We start from the raw sequence: 19,874 nt of genomic DNA, 5'->3' as shown, positions 1-19,874 counted from the left end.
TCCCAAGAAATATCAGTCCTGAACTTGATCACATCTGCAAAAAATCTACCAGGTTCCAGAGATTAGGACCTGATATCTTTGGAGAACTACTGTTCAGCCCACCACAGATGAGGTCATAAAAATGGCATCTTAATTAATTTATGTAGAATATAAAATAAACACAGGGAGAGAAATTAGAAAAACTAAACTGTCAAGTACTCCAAAAATTACTAGGGCAACAATTCACAATTGATTCCCTAAAAACTTCAAGAAATAAATAATTTCCATGTGCTATTAACTGTTGCAGAGCATGAAAACAGAACTCTTTTTATTCTATTTATTAAAGCAGAACCTCAGATAATCAATATCTGATAAAACCTACCTGTGTAATGTCACTTGTGATTACTGTAGTAATCTTCTTAAATAAAATTTTTAGAGGCAAAAATAGTGATTCTAAATATCACACCCAGGTAAAGACTATCAGGAGAGCAAAGATTGTTAATTGCATCTGGGAAATATATTATGGCACCACAATCTCTTATCTAAAAGTTCAAAATCGAACAAAGCTTAGAAAACCAAAATTTTCTTATTGTACTTGGTGGGAAATATAAGTTGAACTGACTTCCTCTCCATAGTGGTAATTAATCCTTCACTGAGTCAATATTCATATGTACTAGTTTGGAAATATTTATATGAAATTTAATTACAGTGTGCTATTCCTGACCCTTTTGGTTTGTTATATAATTTATCATATATGCATGGTATAATCTTTCTAAAATCCACAAAATTTTGAATATCAAAGCACAACTTTTCCTAAGTGCTTCATCTTAAGAATTATGAAATTTAATTTACAGTATCTATAAACCAAAGGGGAAAATAATATGAATCTCAAAATCATAATCAATGTATTTCAATAATGATAACTGCTAGTGTTTTTTTTTTTTTTTTTTTCTTGTTTTTTCCATGCTAAGCACAATTCTAACTATCTTCCAGGTACTAGAGCATTAGAACTAAAAATCAAGGATTATTAGTATCATTCTTATTTTGAGATAGGTAAATGGGAGCATTGAAAGTCTAAGCAAACTTTCCAGGATCAAATATTCAGTACAGTTTAGAACTAGCTCTTGAACTCAGTCAGTTTAATATACATAGCTGAAATGGACTAAGAACTTCAGTAGGTATTTCACATGAGAAGAAATATAAATGCATACAAAATATATGAGAAGATGGTGGTTATTGCCTATGTTTGTCAAAACTTACCAAATTACTGAAATTGGTGGGTTTTTTTTGTACTAATAATAGCTCAAAAAATCACTGGAAATCTTAAATACTCAATAAATGGAGTTTAAATAGCATGAGTTTATGTTTTGCTTTTTTAGTTTTTACTTTTTAGATGTGATTTTTAAAAATTTAAAACTATTAATAGTATCAGGAAATAATAAAACCAATTTAAGAGTCAGAGAACATATTTGAAAATTATGTTATTAAAGCATGTTTTAGCACCTCATTTTGCATTCCAGAAATTCTGGTATGTATATAATACAAGTGAACATCCCTGCCTTACAAATCACTGTTCCAGTTGTTATACAGAATAATCTCATTTAATCTCTACCAAGGTACTTAAATATTATTTTCTCTCAGCACTGACTCTCAGTGAATAAACAATTTGCTCAAAGTTGCAAGGTTTGTAGTTGGAAAGTCTGTCTAAATTCAGAGTCATTCTAGGAAGTGGAAGTAATGCTGATTTAGTTTCTGTTCCCTGAAAGCTATACCACATAGAGATAGGAAGGACACAATTTATTGAAAAATGTCATTTTTGCTCTTTCTTATTTGATTTCTGGATAGAGAATCCTAAGTATCCCTGAAATATGATGGCTCAATAAGTTTACAGCATTTGGCAGAACTCTTTGAAGCCCTCTGGAGTAATGCCAAAGGGACAGGGTCCCATGTGACTTTGAATTCTCATCCAAATGAACACCTGCTGACATTGTTCCTATCAATTCTATAGTCAGAAAAACCAGCTCTCTCTTTGTGATAGAACCCATTGAACAAGGAAAAGGCCTGCCAGTGTTTCACACTAATTTTTATTTCTCCCACTTTTTTACTGAATGAATGATCTATTGCTTGAGTGTCTTGGAGTTAGAGCCAATATTAAGTTAATCTCTGACTATTTGGTGTCTCAATGGTTCACATTAGTGTACTCCATTGTAGTCTACTCTAGTTTTTTTTGTATGTCTCCTCTCGTCTCTGCTCCTCTCTCTCTTTTTCTATCCAGTTTATGGTGCTATGGAAAGAATGATTTTTTTATTATTGTAAAAATATACACTTGTAAAGAAAATTATATGACACAATGCATTTATAAAATTCTCTTTCTCCAAATTACTGGAAACAAATAATTCAAACAAGAGAAAATTCAATGATATTCTTCCTATGGGTAACCAATATTGATCATTGATTCTCAGTCCTTGATTCATATTACTATGGTTTTGTTTAACTGGTCTGCTGGATGTATGCATTTAATTAGAAGACATTCCAAATTGATCTTGCACCAGAGTAGGGATAAAGTTAAAATGCTTTTATAAAATTCATTAATGATCATGCCACATGTATATCACAAATACTTCAGTTCAGATTTTTCTATAATGTCATACCATAGTAAGACAACTTCATAATCTATAATATGATTATGACTTAGAATTTAAAAAGAGAAACTCTGTGACTATGTTTGAGACATACTGGATCAAAACCATGAACCATGCTTATTCATATTCCTACTTGCAAGCAAACCAGAAACTTGACTGTATTTTTTTTTAACAAAATTATATGTTGGAAAACTAAACCATAGAAGAATTTTTGGGTGACTTTTGTTATGGGTGTTTCTATACTCATCGGCCTATATCTATGAGTTCTTTCATTTATGGATTAATTCAAACATTTGACAATTTTTAGAAAGTAAAATATTTGTTCAGAAAAAAAAAAACTGTAGTTAGCTCTTTCTTTCAGGCATAAGCAACTCTCTTCCATCTGCACTGGGCATTAATACCTCTCTTGTTGGGCCTCATGCTTTACTATGCATGAGTAAGCACAAAAGTCTTCATTTCATTCAAATTTGATTTTTAATCCTTGTCTAGTGTTTCCAAGATTCTTTTAAATACACAACTTCTTTACTTCCTTTGTGTTGGTTCTTTTTCTTTAACCTCCACAACGAGACAAATTAACATTTAATCACAACAATAGCTCTTTTCTATTGAGATGACTTGTAAATATATTAGTTCTCATTTGAGTGATTAATCATGTGTGGATGAAAAATGGGAAAATATCTCCTCCCTTGGAAAAACAGGTTTAACTCTTTAATGTCAGAGTGGACCCTTGAAAAGTTTGAATCTCGCTATTTCAGCCATCTCACACGCTCATTGTAATTTATCTGTATATATAATACTCACGATTTCTTGATAGTAATAAACACCCATTGGGGTTCAGAATTGTTTCAGCTAGGGTCTCAGAGATGAGTCATACCTGTCACCAGTTTTCCAAAGATAAGTCTTTCTCTTTGTTGCTTTTTACCATTCAGGAAGATGTTTCAGAAGACTTCTTGTGGTCTGAACAGTTATTAATTACATACCAAGGAATACTGAGAAAACTTTGAAGTCAAGTATTACATTTGCCTCTACTAGATCAGCACTCTCATACTATCTTTCTACCTACAAATAATCTCAAAGAGGTAGAAGTTTTTCTACCATCATTTTCCTAATTAAGCTGTCCTTCTAATGGTTCTTTAACAATACTTTTAACTACTGTTTGAGATTTATGACCTTATGTGCTACCTTAAACATACTGTGAGCCTGGAACCAAAATTAAATATTTCAAAGGAGATATGTAAAACAAACAGAAATCAAATCCTAGATGTAAAGATGACCAGTAGCCAATTGTGACATGATTGCATAAATCACACTTGCTTGGGATTTACATGAATTACACATCTTTGCCTAATTTTAGAATATCTCGACAGACCTATTTTGAAGAAAAAATTGATTTAAAAATAGTGTTCCTTTTTCCTTTTAATTTATACTTCTGCAAGATAATAGGATTCTAAACTATTAATTTTTTTTTCTTTTTCCATTTCTCCCTTTAGGATGCCTCCATTGCACACAGATTCCACATCATGAGAGAAAAACACCCAGAGAAATTCAACAGTAGGTAAGGTTACAAAGGATGAAATTACAATTATGAATCTGTTATCAAATTGTGTCATAATAGATAAATGATCCCTTTGCTAAAAACATTTTATATAATGACTGAATGAGGTTCAGTGTATGTGTAACTATTAAGATGAAAATGTAAATGAGCTGAATTTTTCTTCTTAGGTTTTAATGGGGCTATAATGGGAAAACAATGTGGTCAACACTATTTCATTCTTATATGCTATAAATATTGACAGTCATAGTTTATTAAGATAAGACATAGTAGTAGCCTTTATGTGGCTTAGTATGTGAATGGTGATCATCTTTAAAAGTACATAGGTATGTTAAAAGTCTTCTAATCTTTGGACTATTGGTTCCCTATTGACTTCAATTAAAAGCAAAGTAAAATAGCAATGGCAATGCCAGTGTAAACTATTTTAAAGACTTTTTGTTCACAGAGGAAAGCCTTGACAAAATTAGTTTTCTTATAATACCAATAGGCAAACATTTTCCCTTTCAAAATGTAGACATTGACATTTATAGTTACTCAAAGAAGTAGAAAAATCTTTGGCTCTGTATTGGCTCCATTTCTAGAAGGAAACATAGCTTTCTCCACCTCATTCCCTAGAAAATGGGACAGAACAAGTAAATTGTCTTCTACTTCTGTTTATGCTCTTTTCCACTTTTTTCATTTCACAAAGTTACAAAATGATAAGCAGTATTTCAGTATAGATATTGAGTGATTTCATACATTAATGTCCAAAAACCAAAGGCTCTGTTCTCTGTATTTGGTTAGAATGATAATTGGCCATGAACACTCCATATAATTCATTAGATAACCACCCCCTGGAAATTCTTATGTTTCTTCCAAATTTGTCACACTCTAGTACTTTAACATGATTTTTTCCACATACATTAATAATAAATAAGTGCTACTACAACATACTTTCAAAATTGTTTTAGATTTTTTAAAACTGTAGACTCAAACATACTACTTTATATAATTATCCTAGTAAAAAAACATTGCATGATCAGTGAAGTCGTATCAGAATTTTCATTAAATTTACTTGTTTTATTAAAACAAATAATTTCTTATACTTAAAGTAGATAGCATGTTGTTTCTTACCTTAGAAATAATAAATCCTGACCTTATGGTTCTATTGATCTCTCATAGATCAGAAAGCTGTAATTTTTGTTTTAAGGGAAGTAGAAAAATTCATATGTGGTTATTGATATGTGTACATTATTTCTTCAGAAGGATTCAGAAAAGTCTTCTAACTCCGGAAGGAGAGAAAAAGAGTTGGGGGTGGGCAGAGTGATGGAATTGAAAATATAAAGAGGTACATCAATGTATTTATGTGATAATCAATTTGACATCTTGTATATAAGAATGCCAATATTTATGATCCTCCCTCCTGTGTCATAAGCTAATAAGTTCCTTTCTGCTGAATAATTTTAATTCTTCTTAATAATAAAAACTTCCATTATTCACATATGTCCATTTTATTTTCATTCTTGAGAGTGCTACTAGTTTATAACATTCCTCACTACCCAATATGTGATTAGATAATATTTATAATAATGTGTTTGTATACCTCAATATTTTCATAGGATGTAAACTTCACCTTATGGAAATCTCCTTATAAATTTGAAACATGGATACATCTTGCTCATAAATAGGTTACAGAGATTATTTCATTTGAAATCAAAGATAGATAATGCTTTCTAGAATGATGTGCAATGGCACATTTCTATGGCAACTTCAAAGAATACTAGAGTCAGAGATGTTGGGGCACCTTCCCATAGTACTGTAATGGCTGCTTTTCCTTCTGATCTGAAGTGGACTCCTGCTCAGTTCCTGTGTGTAGACAATTCAGGCTGAGATGGAGCAGCAAGCCCAAGAGTGAACCAGAAGCAGGTGGTACACCCCCCCACCCCAATGAGAAGCTTGATAGGTGCAGGTGGAAAAGTTAGACTGTGGTTTTCATTCTGATAAACTTGGACAGAATATGTAAAAATCTACTGGATATGGACGACATTGGTGTGGTGACACAATTTATGAGATCTGAACATCTCAGGCAATATCAAATAATTCATCAGCAGAGATCGCAATCTTCAGGCCCCCAACCCACAGTAGACAGGTGCATGGTCCTCATACTCCCTATCCTTATGTCAATCTTCAGTTCTTCTCATTTTGACTTCTCTAATCAGATGCTTCCTGTCTTTGACCAGCTTTTTTGTTTTCACATATACAGACCTAAGTGAAGACAGAGAAAGATTAAGATGCAGTATTGCAGCCCAAATAAAGATCTGGTCCCAGTCAGGGACACCTCAAAACCCTCAAAAATTGCCCTGAATGCCTTCACCTCTCTGGAGCCACATACTGTGGCCAAGTTTAGATAGATGGGAAGGTGGGGCACAGGGGAGAATGGGAACTTTATTAAAAAGGCCTTTATTTCATGTAAACCCCATATTTAAGCCTCTTAGTGAATCTTTTTTCTACAATATAAAATCCAAGTTTTTTATATTGTTTTTCGAGTTTTCAGAATCAGACTGTGTTCAAATTCAGAATTTACCACTTACTAGTCATGTATGCTTAGGAAAGGTATTTGATAACTATGCCCTGTTTCTGCTTTGGGAAAAATGAAAAAAAAAAAAAAAAACAGTATTGGACTGTACTGAACATTTTACATAGACTGCATCAAATTCTTACTAACCTTGTACAAAGTTTCTGCCTCTTCCTGCCATATCCAGAGTTGGATGGAATGTCCCACCACAAGGCCTAGATCTTCCATTCCAAGTGAAAACTAGCAACCTAGAAGTATGGGGGACTATTCATGGGTAAAATTTGACTAATGGGATATGAGAGATAGAGAGCCAGGCAGATGAATTTGCCTTCTTTACTCTCTTCCGTAAATTTCTGCAAACCACCTGTTCTCAAATAGGTACATCCTGTTCCACAAAGGGTCAAGGGGATAGTGACCATCTTGGAAAATCACAGTGGTAGTTTAGAACCTTATTTCTGGATTTGGCATGTCATTTGACTGACCTGCAAGCTAATAGAAAGAAAGTTAGCCAAATTGTCATTTGGAAAACTGGATTGCTATGCAGGATCTATCTTCTACAGAGGTGAGTTTCTTCCATGAGAGAAGATGCCTTTTATATGCTTTGCCTGAACCTAGTCCAGTATCATGCACTGTCAGGTCATGGCCACAGAGAAGATAAACAGGTCTGGTTCTTGTGCTCAAGGTACCATCTTGGCCTTGAGACTGAGGTACACATAGAAGTGACCACAGTGAAGAGGGACTACTAAAGAAGAAGGTCAGAAAGGCTTTCTGGAGGAGGTAACCATTGAGTCCAGTAAGAGTGTAACATCTGGTAATCACTCAAATATTAGAATAAACTGATCAAGTGAATGAAGAGTGAAGGATACTCCAGAAAGAGAACACTTGACCTAACTGCTGGTCATCCACTAGTCATCCACAATCTTGTACTCATTCAACCAAGAATTTTTGAGCCCACAATACAAAGAGCACCAGGGCTATATTGACCAATTGTGAGAAGCACAGAGACAACTAAAGGATGTGTCAAGGAAGAAAGACTTTCCAGGCAATGCCTGACTCATACCTGAAGGACTCATGAGTATCGGTCATACATCCCATTTCTTGGACCTGTACCCTTAGTTATGCCCTCTGCTGGACACTAAGGATCCAGTGGTTCTGAGTGAAGGCACACTTCCTCTTCATGGAGCCAAATGATGGTGGATAAAATATTCTGAATTTGTTCAATACTGCCAAGGACAGGTTCCAGACCTTGATAGGCTCAAATTTATTCTGAGTCTCTGATGAAGCCTCATAGCCTGGGATGTGCTTTTCCCTGCCTTTGCATTTCCACCCCTTTCCCATTCTTTATAGACTCTTAGGTTGGTGCTGCTAATGGCCTAAATTTATCTGAGGAGGGTGTCCAAATGTCCTTCTCCTCACTTGGAGGCAAGTAGACAATATAAAATAGAAGCAGTATGGACTCACTAGTGACACAGTTACTAGCCCTGATGATTGTGACCAATCGAGGACTAGGGAATGAAAGTCTCTTTCACTCCCACTTTAACACCAGATACCCTCTATGGAGCAAGCCATTAGATATTAAATGATCCACAACTGGTCTTCATCCTTACCTGGCTCTACAGGTAGGGTCAGCAGGTCAGAGTACTTGTTGTTGGGTAGCAGAATGAGGTTTGGCTGGCAACCCATAGATTTTGTTGAGGAGTCATGGCAGGGAAGAACCAGTGTAGGCAAGTGTGTGAGAAAAGCACTAGAATGGTGGTAAAATAGGTCTCTACCCTTGTGGAGGTCACAATCTAGGTGAGGAGGAAGATTATTACACAAAAGTGCTACATGGACCGATATTATGAACTTGCTGTCCTAAGGCAAGGGGATTGTGAAGGCATTTCGATTCTCCCTCTATTAAATAAGTTTTCATACCTTTTTTAGTATATGTATATTACTAAACAATTTAGCAGTTGGTTTTGTATGGTTTTGAACTTATGTTAATTCTGATTGCATTTCGCTAAACTGCTCCAATCCAAAGGTTTATAGTTTTAACAAAATTCAGAAAAATTGAAATAAGAGTGTATAATAGATACTTTATATATTATTGACCAACCATTGTTTTAAGATAGCAGTCAGTCCTAAAATTCCATAATTTCCAAATCAATTAGGCATGTGCATTTCAAGCCATATTTTTGTAGATTGTCCTCACTTAGAGTTTCAAGCATTTAAACAATTCCCTAAACTATAATGCAAACATTCAGGATATGAATACTTTCTGACAAATTTCTATGAAAAAGAGATATCATACACAGCAATTTCAGATGTTACAATGGTGGATTTTGGATTTCAACATTGAGACAAGCTCAGGCATAGCATGCGTTCATGTGTTCAGGAATTCACAAATGGATTTTTTTTAAGTACTCCTAATGATAGTGTTTCAGATCAGATCTCTTGTCACAATAAATCATATGCCATTAATATTATCCTCTAGCATGCTCACCTTGAAATTCATTTATATTTTAGAGAACATGATGTTTCTAACATTATCTTAAGGAAATTAATTACCAAAATATATAGTTCTGCTCTCTCTGCTTCTTATGACAGAAATTGAAAGAACTTGGAAAGGTAATGATTTTTCCGGTGCTTAAGAGAGTGCTAGTTGAGAGGTTTATGTCATATTCTTTTCAAATTTCTATGTAGATCTAAGTTAACTGTTGAAAGGAAGCATGCTATGCAAATTTCTAAACTTTAAGATGAAACTGAATTTATATAGGACTTCTCATCTTTTAGACTAAAGACAAAACACTCTTTACCTTTGCTACTACATTTTGACACCATATGTTACATAACATTGGTGTTTAACTCTAAATATATAATTTAGACTCTAAATATTTACAGTAATAGTGATGTTCTTGTAATCTCTCATATACTATACCTCTTCTGGTTATACCTAGAGGGTTTTAAGTTCTTAGGATTTTTTAAGAATATAAAGAACTAGTCATCAATACACTAAATATGTATCCATTAAAATAATAATTATGAAGTCTTAAAGTAATAATTTTTTATAGAAAAAATCCAAAATAGTGTTGAATTTCATGAGTAAAACTATGCAACATTAAAAAGTACTTGTGACATGGAAGTAGCAGTACAAAAAATATTGTCAATCTTCCAAAGACCTTTAAAATTGTAGTCATAGCATGTTTTCAAAGAATCAGTTCAAATTCTTAATGTATCACTCTAAAATCATTTTCCTGTAGTAAACTAAAAGAAATCAGCTCATAAGGACTATGGCCAGTGATGATAATGATGCTATTCCATGAAGTCTGTACTTCTTATTTGAAAGTATCTGGTCTCTAACATCTGGAATGAAACAAATACTTTCCTGAATCCCCTGTTCAGAGACATCTGTAATACTCTCTGCTTTTCCTTTTAAGTAATCTACAACTAAGAAACTGAAATTGATGTATGAACACAGGCAATTTAACTCAGAATTTATGAAGTGATTATTCTCTCAAAATTATTCAATAAATTAATATCATACATGAATTCAGAAAATTCATGTATACATACATCTTCAAAATTACACTAATTATTCTATGGACTGATACGTGGTTTTGTTTTTTCTGACATTAACTTTTGTGAGCTCACAGAATAGGTATCTTTTTTCTTTTTCTTTTTCTTTCTTTTCTTTTTTTTTTTTTTTTTTGACTCTGGGTCTTTGCTATACACAGTGCATGGAATCACTAGATATTTATTCATTAAATTATTTATTATTTCATAATATGTTTGTCTTTCCAATATCTTACTTCTTTTATGGTTCATGGTTTTTATAGTGCCAAAAGAGTAATAGAAAAAAATTGGAATTGCGTTATGCCTAGAATGAGTCTTGATTCTGTTAATTATCACTCAGGTATCAATAATTCCTTTTAGTATTATCAACTTTCATGTACCTGACCTCCATGAAACAGCAATACAAAACACACAAATTCTACAAGATAAATCCCTGAGCACTACGCTAATAAATAATACACAGTTATAGATTAGCTTTGTGGTTCATAGTTTTGTGCTACTTATTATGTTTTATAGATCAACAAAATATAATTATGAACCACTTGTTGATTTTTACCTAGTGACAGTGTTGAACTGAAGACAATATATCACTTTCCATATGTGTGTGCTTATATATGTGTGTGTGTGTGTATGAAAAAATGATAATTTTAGAAATAAATTATAAGCTGCAGAACATGTGATACTACATCATATGCTGAAATCAGTAAAATTCTATTTTCCTTAAATAATATCAATCTGAATAGATATATTACTAAAGCAAATATTTTATTAGCCAAAATAGCTCATAAATTATTCTTATTGATTTTAAAATGGCAACTTTATACCTGAACATTCTTTATTTTAAACTATACTGTAAGTACATACCTATTATTAACTTGGAAATTATAAATTTGTATATTTCACTCTATTAAGTATGGAAAATTATAATGTCCAAGTTAGGATTAGAGAAACCAAACCTAAGTATTTTTCTTAACTTTCTAACTTGATGTTGTAAAGGGAAAGAAAAGGCCACAGAAAAGTATGACAAAACAGAAAGTTGCCAATTGTTATTTAGACAGAAAAAATCCACTTGAAGTTCTTGAATAAAATATGAAGTTAAAAAAATAATGCTTCAGGAGTAACAGATAAAATTTTATATCATAACCAAATATTATTGTCTATAATGTAAAGTATCATTGAGAAGTTATTCCTCTGAATTCAATATAATAAATGTTTAAGGTACAAAGATATGTTTAAGTTTTGTTTAATTTTATGATTATATATTCACATAATCTTCAACTATAAGAATTTTAATGTATGTTTAGTAAAAACCAATTGAAATTGTCTTTCAATGAAATTCATGACATATGCTTTTATGTACATGTATGACATATTTTTGAGTCAGAAATGGCAGAAAATAAAACAGAGTAGATTATCTCATATGTTTCTCTGAAGGTTTTTAATCTGTATGCATGCAAAATCGCTTTTGTAATAATTTGTTTTTCCTTACACTTTGAATTCTTAAGAATTAAACTTTTGTTTCATATATTAACTTATTTGTAATAGTTTTTAATGTGTAGAACAATTGATTTTTAAGGAATTGACATTTATACTCCATTAAAAACAATAAATATAAAAAAAAAAGAATGGAGTCTATATCACGTTGTCATTGTTGAGGTATTTTACCTTGCCTTTATATCAAGATGACAACATTATTAGATAGTGAAACATTTTATGTTACAAATGGAAATGATTATGCTTTGAGGTATACTTTCACCTTCTATAAATTTTATCATTTTTATAATCCATCTAGGATTGTTAGTTTTCTTAATACTTCAACAATTAAAATTAAACACATCATTTTTCATATGTAGAAATGTCATTATTTATTAGACTTATCAGCATTGCATAGAAAATTTTTGAATAAAATCATATACTCATGAGAATTTCATTGTGAAACACTTCTATAACTTTCTCTTCTACATACCAATGCTAACTTTGGTCTGTTTTTAGAGATCCATCCTCATTTTTATTCTAACTGTACATGATTATGAAACTTTGTCCTTTAGATAAAATTATTTGACATTTTTCTGTATAAGCATTATTATTTAACCAATTGTTTCAGGTTAACAACTTATCGTTTGCATATAAGCCATATAGGATATAGACAAATAGCCAGATAGGCAGGTAAATAGTAAATATATGTGTATACACACACACACACACACACACACACACACATATATATTTGTGATACCTAGAAGTCTAAAATAGTTATTTATACATTATAATTTTATATGAATCTTTCATAATTATTATTGCACATGTATTTCTAATTTAAGACTTTTCAAATAATTTACAAACTTTCATTCTTTTCATATATTTTCATTTGTATATTGAGACTTGTTTGAATATTTGGTTTAATCTAACATGTAGAAATGTGAATGGTTATATGAGGCAGAGCTGTGCGCACACTTATAGGAGGGCCTCTGTTTCATTTGCTGTTTCCTGTATTATTTTCTGGTATCATAAAAGCTGAACACTTGCTTCTGTGTCCACGCTGTTGAAAAGCCATGTTTGGAAGATAACTCTTTGGAATAGAGTGCATGAAGATAAATAAGGATGAGAGTCAATAACTTTTCGTCTTTCCTTTGCTTCTCACTCCCTATTTTCTTCTTCCCCCTCCTCCTCCTCCTGCTCCTCCTTTCCTTTCTTCTTTTTCTTCTCCCTCCTCCTTCTGCTCCTCCTGCTCCTCCTCTTACCTCTTCTTCCTCCTCTTTCTCTCTCCTCTCTCTCTCCTTCTCTACTGCAGTAGAGAGACAAAAAGACCAATGGAAATCCTGAACTTGTATAAAACATTGCCTATATGCTATTGATTTGGTTGATTATTTATTCTGCAAACATTTTCTAGGAAACACTTTTTATCTGATAGACAATCACAGGATGCCGAACCTGAGGAATCTCTAAGCTAATGAGGAAACTGAACTTGGGGTTACAGAGAGATCATAATGAGAAGTTCTTCTGAAGAATGTAAACTTCAGGGGAACTCTATATTTTAAATGAACAGAGGGAAGGCTATTTCCTGGGTTTCCCAAATTAGGTTGACCCCTAAGAACTAAGGGAAACCTGTTGAAGTAGGGATTGCTTGTATATTCTTCAACTGAGATAAAATATTTAATTCTAGTTTCTGTTTGCAAGATACTTACATTTTATTAGTATCATTTCATGCAAATATTTTAAATATTTTCCTCCTTTATTTTCCCTTGTTATTCCTATGGTTTGTATTAGTTTTTCCATGAATTTACATGTGGTCTGTGCAAACATTCTATACACACACATACACACACACATGCACATACATATGCATAAATGCACACACACTTCCTAGGATAATAAATAAGAAGCAAGATTTATGAAGTAGCAGTTGTTAATTCATAAACGTCCACAAAACTCCACAAGAAAAACTCAAGATTGTTTCCTTATAATCCAGCAGTTTTTGAAAAAGAAATATGAACAGCCTACTTTGGGGAGTGACCTATGACCTTGATTGATGTCAATGACAGAAATTATCCTCCTCTGATGTTCATGGATAGTCTGTAGGCCAGCATTTGAAATTGATTATAATTCAATGATTATTTTCTAATTATAGATAAAATCCACAGTGTATGTTAGTTGATTTGACATGAAACTTAAATATATACTCTTTAATATCTGGATGCATCAAGATTCACTCTATCAATAACATATTAAAAGAGCATGTGGGATAAAATTTATTGATACTTGGTAGAAATTATCCCAGGGAATAATTTTGAGGATCCTTGTTGTAACACTTCTTCATAAAACATATCAAGCATAAAATAAGTCTATCTTAACTCTTTCCAAAGTAGTTAATCACCTCATTATAAGGTAATCTTACCTAGAAAACAATCCCCTGGCATGGCTAATTGGAACTAATTAGATGCTCTCTGTTGCTTCTTACTCCACCTAAGCACTCGTTACTAATGCCTTTCTTTTGAAGTACATGATTTGCGTGGGTATGTTCAGCATTATTTACTGACTGAACATAGTTGATTCTAAAATGTTAGCCTTGAATGACTGCTTTTGTTTTAAAAAATCATTCCCTCATATACAATGCTCTTTGAATAGACACATAATACAGCATTTGAAATTTGTGTTTTCTGTTCTGCACTGAACAATGTATTCACAAGGTAGGGAATCATCCTCAAACAATCAATACACCTGTATACACTGATTTGTACTAACCCTTAAATAGGAAGAAATATTTCCTTAATAAATAAAATTTCTGAAGAGGGTTAGAAAATAGCAGTAGAAAACTTCAATTTGTTATGAATGTTTTATCATAATTTCTCAGAAGTCTAACCCTTCCTACTTTGGCTTCTAATAACAAAATACTGGAAAGGCTAGAACTTTAATATTTTATTTAGCAAACATTTATAAAGTAAAAAATATATATACAAAGAATAGCTAATGTATTTTGTTACTATTGCTTCACATCAAAGTGCTTATTTCTGATAATATTGTTCCTATTTCCTTTAGGCCCTCACTGATATCTTTCTAAGACCTGTCTTCATGTATCTTTCACTTTCTGCCTGCCCATCACAAGGCAAATGTCACATTTAGTTTTTCTTATCGCAGCACTCACTTTTACCTATCAAAGTCTTTTATGTTTACTATTACTATATAACAAATTACTTAAAACTTAGCAATATAAACAACTATTTTATTATGTACTTAGCTTCGGTGGGACAGAATTTAAAACATGGCACAGTAGAAATAGCTTGTTCCTGCCTCACGATATCTTATCCCTCATCTAGAAACACTCAACAGTCAGAGCTAATTTAATAGTGGGGGCCTAGATTCAGCTGGAGACCTGGTTGCTCTTTGTATGGTAGTTTATTCCGGTTGTTGACTGAGAACTTACCTGGATCACCTGCACATGACTTCTAGTGTGGCCTGGCTTTCTCATAGTGTGGTGATCTAAAATAGCCAGCCCTCTGACATGGGAGTTCATGTCTCCAAAACCAAAAGCCCCAAGAAAACAGGGAAAAACTCTACAGCTTTTTCTGACTTAGCTTTGGAGAATGCATAATGTCATGTTCATTATGCTTTTATTGATTAAAACTTTCAAAGACTCAGATTCAGATGAAGGGAATATAGCTATCACTTCTGAAATGGAGGAATATCAAATATGTTTTAAAAACTCCTCAAAGAAATTTGGGAGACAAGTAATATCAGGCCCTGGCTTCAAAGGAACTAGAGTTTAATGGGGATAAAATCACAACATACTGCTGTAATAAAGGAAACTATTTATTTAGAAATAACTTTTCCAAGTCATTAAACTATTTTTTGTCATGTGTTTTCTTTAATCATTTTAATATCTCTACTCTGTAACTATTATTATTTTCTCTGTAACTGTTTTCTATTTACCAAGGTGGATACTGTCCCCATACATTTCATAGTAGCAGAAGCAAAGTCCATGCTCCTAAGTCATTGGGCTAAACTATGTCTCTAAAATATATGCCTGTTTTTTCATGCTGTCCTCTTTTCCATGACTCTTACTCTTTTTAGTTCTTCAATTATATCTTTTGTTGGAATTTCCAACTGTCTTCTTTCTACTTTGTTTCTGGATTCTTTGCATCTGGTAACATTCTAGCAATCTTAATGATATTTTCATTTGTCTGATGTCATTTGATTGTACATTTGCTGTAGTCTAGATTTTGATATCCCCCACAGGACCACGATTTGAACTTTGTCCCTGGCCCATGGTGCTATTGGGAGGTGGTGGAACCGTTAGTAGGTAGAGCTAGCAGAATGAAATTAGATCATTAGAGATGTGCCCTTGAAGGAGATCTTGGGACCCTGAGCCTTTCTTGTCTCTTTTGCTTCCCAGCTGCCATGATGTGAATAGCTTTGCTCTGCCACACATTCTGACCATGGTGTGTAACCCTACCACCCAAAACAACAGGGTCCACTGGTCATGTACCTGAACCCCTGAAACTGTAAGCTGAAGTAAACCTTTCCTCTTTTCAAATTGATTATCTCAGATATTCATTACAGTTACAAATGACTAACACAACCACTGTTTCCTGGTTGATGGCTCTTTTCTGTGCTTTGGCTACCTTGAGTGCACATCCAAACAGATGCTTCCAATTCTTGCAAATCTTATGCATAATATGTCACTGAAAGGCCCAGAATTTGTGGTCATGCAATCACTAAGAAGAATGCTCCAGTTTTATATACCATGTGGACAAATGTGGCCTATGGGTCACATTTTACCATGAAGACAACAATGACATGAAGGATATGGGAATCCCCTCATTTCACCTCTTCCCTCCTGCAGACATTCATAGTATATTCTTTAGGACACCCTGGCTTCAAATAGTTCTCTTCCACCTTCTAGATATGTGATCTTTGGAAAATTACTCCTTTTTCTGTGCCTATTTTCTAATTAGTGTAATGATACTAATAATACCAATCTTGGGGGGTTGGTGCAAAGACAAAATAATGATGAGCAAAGAACATTTTGACAGTGAGTAGCAAACCATAAGTGCCCAATAAATCTAAGAAATTATGATTCACTACCTTATCACTTATTTCCAACTATAACCCCACCTCTGGAGTTTCTCAGATTCATTCCATTTTTGCTCCTGGGACACTCTTAACTCTCCCCCAACATTTTCTCATCTTGGCTCTTTGATAGTTCTTTGAGAGTCTGAAATCATGATTGGAATGATTCTTGCAGACTTCTTTTCCAGGCAGCGGCAAGGACTATAAACTCTAATATCAGGCCTGGGCCTCAAACACCTATGAGCAGCAACTCTGACTTGGCATTTGTTCTCAGATGCCTGTACTCCACAAAGTTCTCACACACTCCAGTGAAGAGGGAACTAAAGAGAATGGCAACCGAAATTTAGTTATGCCCTCAATACATCACAGAGTAAACACCTATGGATATGGTTTTAAAAGAAAAGCCCTGGTTTAAAAAAAAAAAAAAAATCTGTTAAGAATTTTTCAAAACTCATTTCAATTTGGTTTAAAAGATAAAGGAAATTTTTGGTTAAAGACAAATATGATAAGGGCAGGTTTTAAACAAAGTTTAATACAAGATAAATAAAATTATTGGGTCCTAATTTCATTTTTCTTTTATTATTTTGTCCACCTTCCTTCATTTGTTAGATTTGTCCTCACACTGACATAGGCTACAGTGATAAAATAATTCTATAATTTACCTTTGCAAGCCCACAATATCCTGAGAGAATGAGAGAGAAAGGGAATCCTGATTTTCATTCCTGTTGACTCTGTGTCTGTCACATGTCTCATAATGAAACAGTCACTTTCACCAGATAATGGGAATCACTTTCGTGAAACTGCATGGCTACTATATACCAGGAAAAAATTTGATTATGGAAGATAAAAGATGAGTTTGACACATTCCAACCAACTAGAGTTTATGGATTAGTAGAGAAAAGTAACATGTGAGCAAATACGAAAAATACTGTGAGATGAATGCAATATTTAGAATATCATATGAAGAGGCTTTGAAGGAAAAAAATCATATGCAGTGGTGGGACAGTGTCACTAACAGGACTTTAGAGGAAACAATACCCAATCATGGTTTAACAAGAGCAGTAGGAATTTCACAAGTGATCTTGGAGCCAATAGAAAGAATATCATGTGTTAAGGAAAAGTGTTATTAAACATAAAAAGTATAGTAAGAGAGAGAAGAATGAAAAGGAGGGAGCAAGAGAAAAGGGGAGGGAGAAAGGAGGGAAAGGAAGGAAGGATGTAAAGTAAGGAAATATGATAAATTGAAGTTTGAAGGTGCTTTACAAATTATACTAAGATCACAAAGAATATACCCAGACATGGTATCAGATGCATGTAATCCCAGCAGCTCAGAAGTCTGAGGCAGGAGAATCACAAGTTCAGGGCTAGCCTCAGCAACTTAAAGGCCCTAAACAACTTAGTGAGGCCCTGTCTCAAAATAAAAAAATAAAAAGGGCTGGGGATGTAGCTCAGTGGTAAATAGCTTCTGGGTTACATCCCCAGTACTAAAAAATAATTAAAAAAAAAAAAAACCAAGAACTCGGGTAGTCTTCTTGGAAACTGGCCTTTACCCTTGAGATAATATGATAACGTGGATTTTAAAAAAGGATGTGATAAGACTAAGGAATAGGCCAGTAGAAGACAAAGGTGGCTGTTGCTTCATAGTTTAGTAATTGGTAATGATGTGGTATGTAGAATGAAGATGAGTTCAGTTCTATACATGGTGAATGTGAGGTATCAGTGTGATACATGGGTCAATTCCATATATGATTGACTTTACTGGACTGAAATTAGGTCAAATGTCAATAATGGAGTTTAATAAAGTTAATGAAATAAAGGAGCTATTTTTGTTCCATCATATACAAATTGGAAAATACTTAAAGAGTAGAGATAACTGGCTATTTGAATGTGTTTTGTCATTTTGAACTCTGTTTGTTATAACTGAACTCTATTTGTTTTAAATACAATTATGTTTTTTGAAGAAATTAACTTAAAATGATGGGTAAATTTCTTTTCGTATATTATGGGAAAATTATTAAACTCAATGTATTATTACACATTTCTAGATTTATCAGAAATATGTATTTAATGTGCATTTAAATAATTTTATCAATTTAAAAAATTCAGACTTTTATTAGAGGCTCTTATTTTTGAGACATTATAATTTATCAAATTATTCCAGGATAAATAATTTTCAGGATAAATAATTTAGAAATCTAATTTTACTGTGATCTTCATGGAAACATCTTCTTGTCAACTGTCTGAATTTCTGTTTAAAATCTAAACTTTTAATAAATTTCCCATAGTTTGTTAACTCAGAAAGAAAGAAGATTCAGGGCATCTTTTCTGTAAGCAAGACTTGAGAACATTTTTGAGTACTTTTAAGAAGTTGAGGAATCCAGCCAGCAGAGGGCGCACGCCCACATGCACTCAGCTTTGCAGGAATTCAACCACCCTGAGAACATGAGGATGAGTCCTCCCTCAGCATGCACACTATTAAGGCCATTCTTTTGCTGTGCTGGTTTGTCAGGACTTAGGAGGTTTACATCAATAGTCCTATCAGGTGGAAGAATGCATTTCTTTCAGCAAAGTGTAATTTTAGTTGCATTTGAATGCCAGCCAGCACACTGTTATAAAATGCCAAAATCTCAGCAATGTGTGGTGGGAGGTCAAAGGCCATCCTTGTACCTCAGTCTTGCGACTAATTAGGGAGCTTTTGATCACATTTGATGAACAAGACCAGTTTTAACCTGACGTGGAAGGAGCTTTGCTTCAGTAAAACTAAAAGTCAAAGTGTTGATACTCTTTTCTAATTGTAGCATTGCAAATTAAATAAATGTCAAAATATCTGAAATAATTTTCTAATTGGAACTGAGGGCATTCTCAAAAGAATTAAACTGTTTTGCAAGTAATTAAATTTAAAAATAATAGCATTACTATGTCTTACTACATAGTCTATTTTGATTATAAGATTTTTCCACATATCTTTTTGATTTTAGAAGGATTTAAGGATCATGCAAAATATTATTTTATAAAGTTTTCAAAAAAA

The 19,874-nt window shown here is 33.1% G+C and overlaps 1 protein-coding gene across 14 annotated transcripts in view; it reads left to right on the top strand.

The window, feature by feature from the left end:
* The window catches only part of DGKB (diacylglycerol kinase beta), a 639,605-nt gene that overhangs the window by 373,951 nt on the left and 245,780 nt on the right, over nt 1-19,874 (top strand). For all 14 annotated transcript variants that reach the window (XM_079151895.1, XM_079151896.1, XM_079151890.1 and 11 more), the window contains one exon: nt 4,112-4,176. In XM_079151895.1, the coding sequence (XP_079008021.1) occupies nt 4,112-4,176 (65 nt within the window). The remainder of the gene's footprint in view (nt 1-4,111; nt 4,177-19,874) is intronic.

The sequence above is a fragment of the Sciurus vulgaris genome (genome assembly GCF_902686455.1).
Source record: "Sciurus vulgaris genome assembly, chromosome: 8".
NCBI lineage: Eukaryota > Metazoa > Chordata > Mammalia > Rodentia > Sciuridae > Sciurus > Sciurus vulgaris.
The sequence above is the reverse complement of the archived record's forward strand: the minus strand, read 5'-3'. Positions and strand labels throughout refer to the sequence as shown.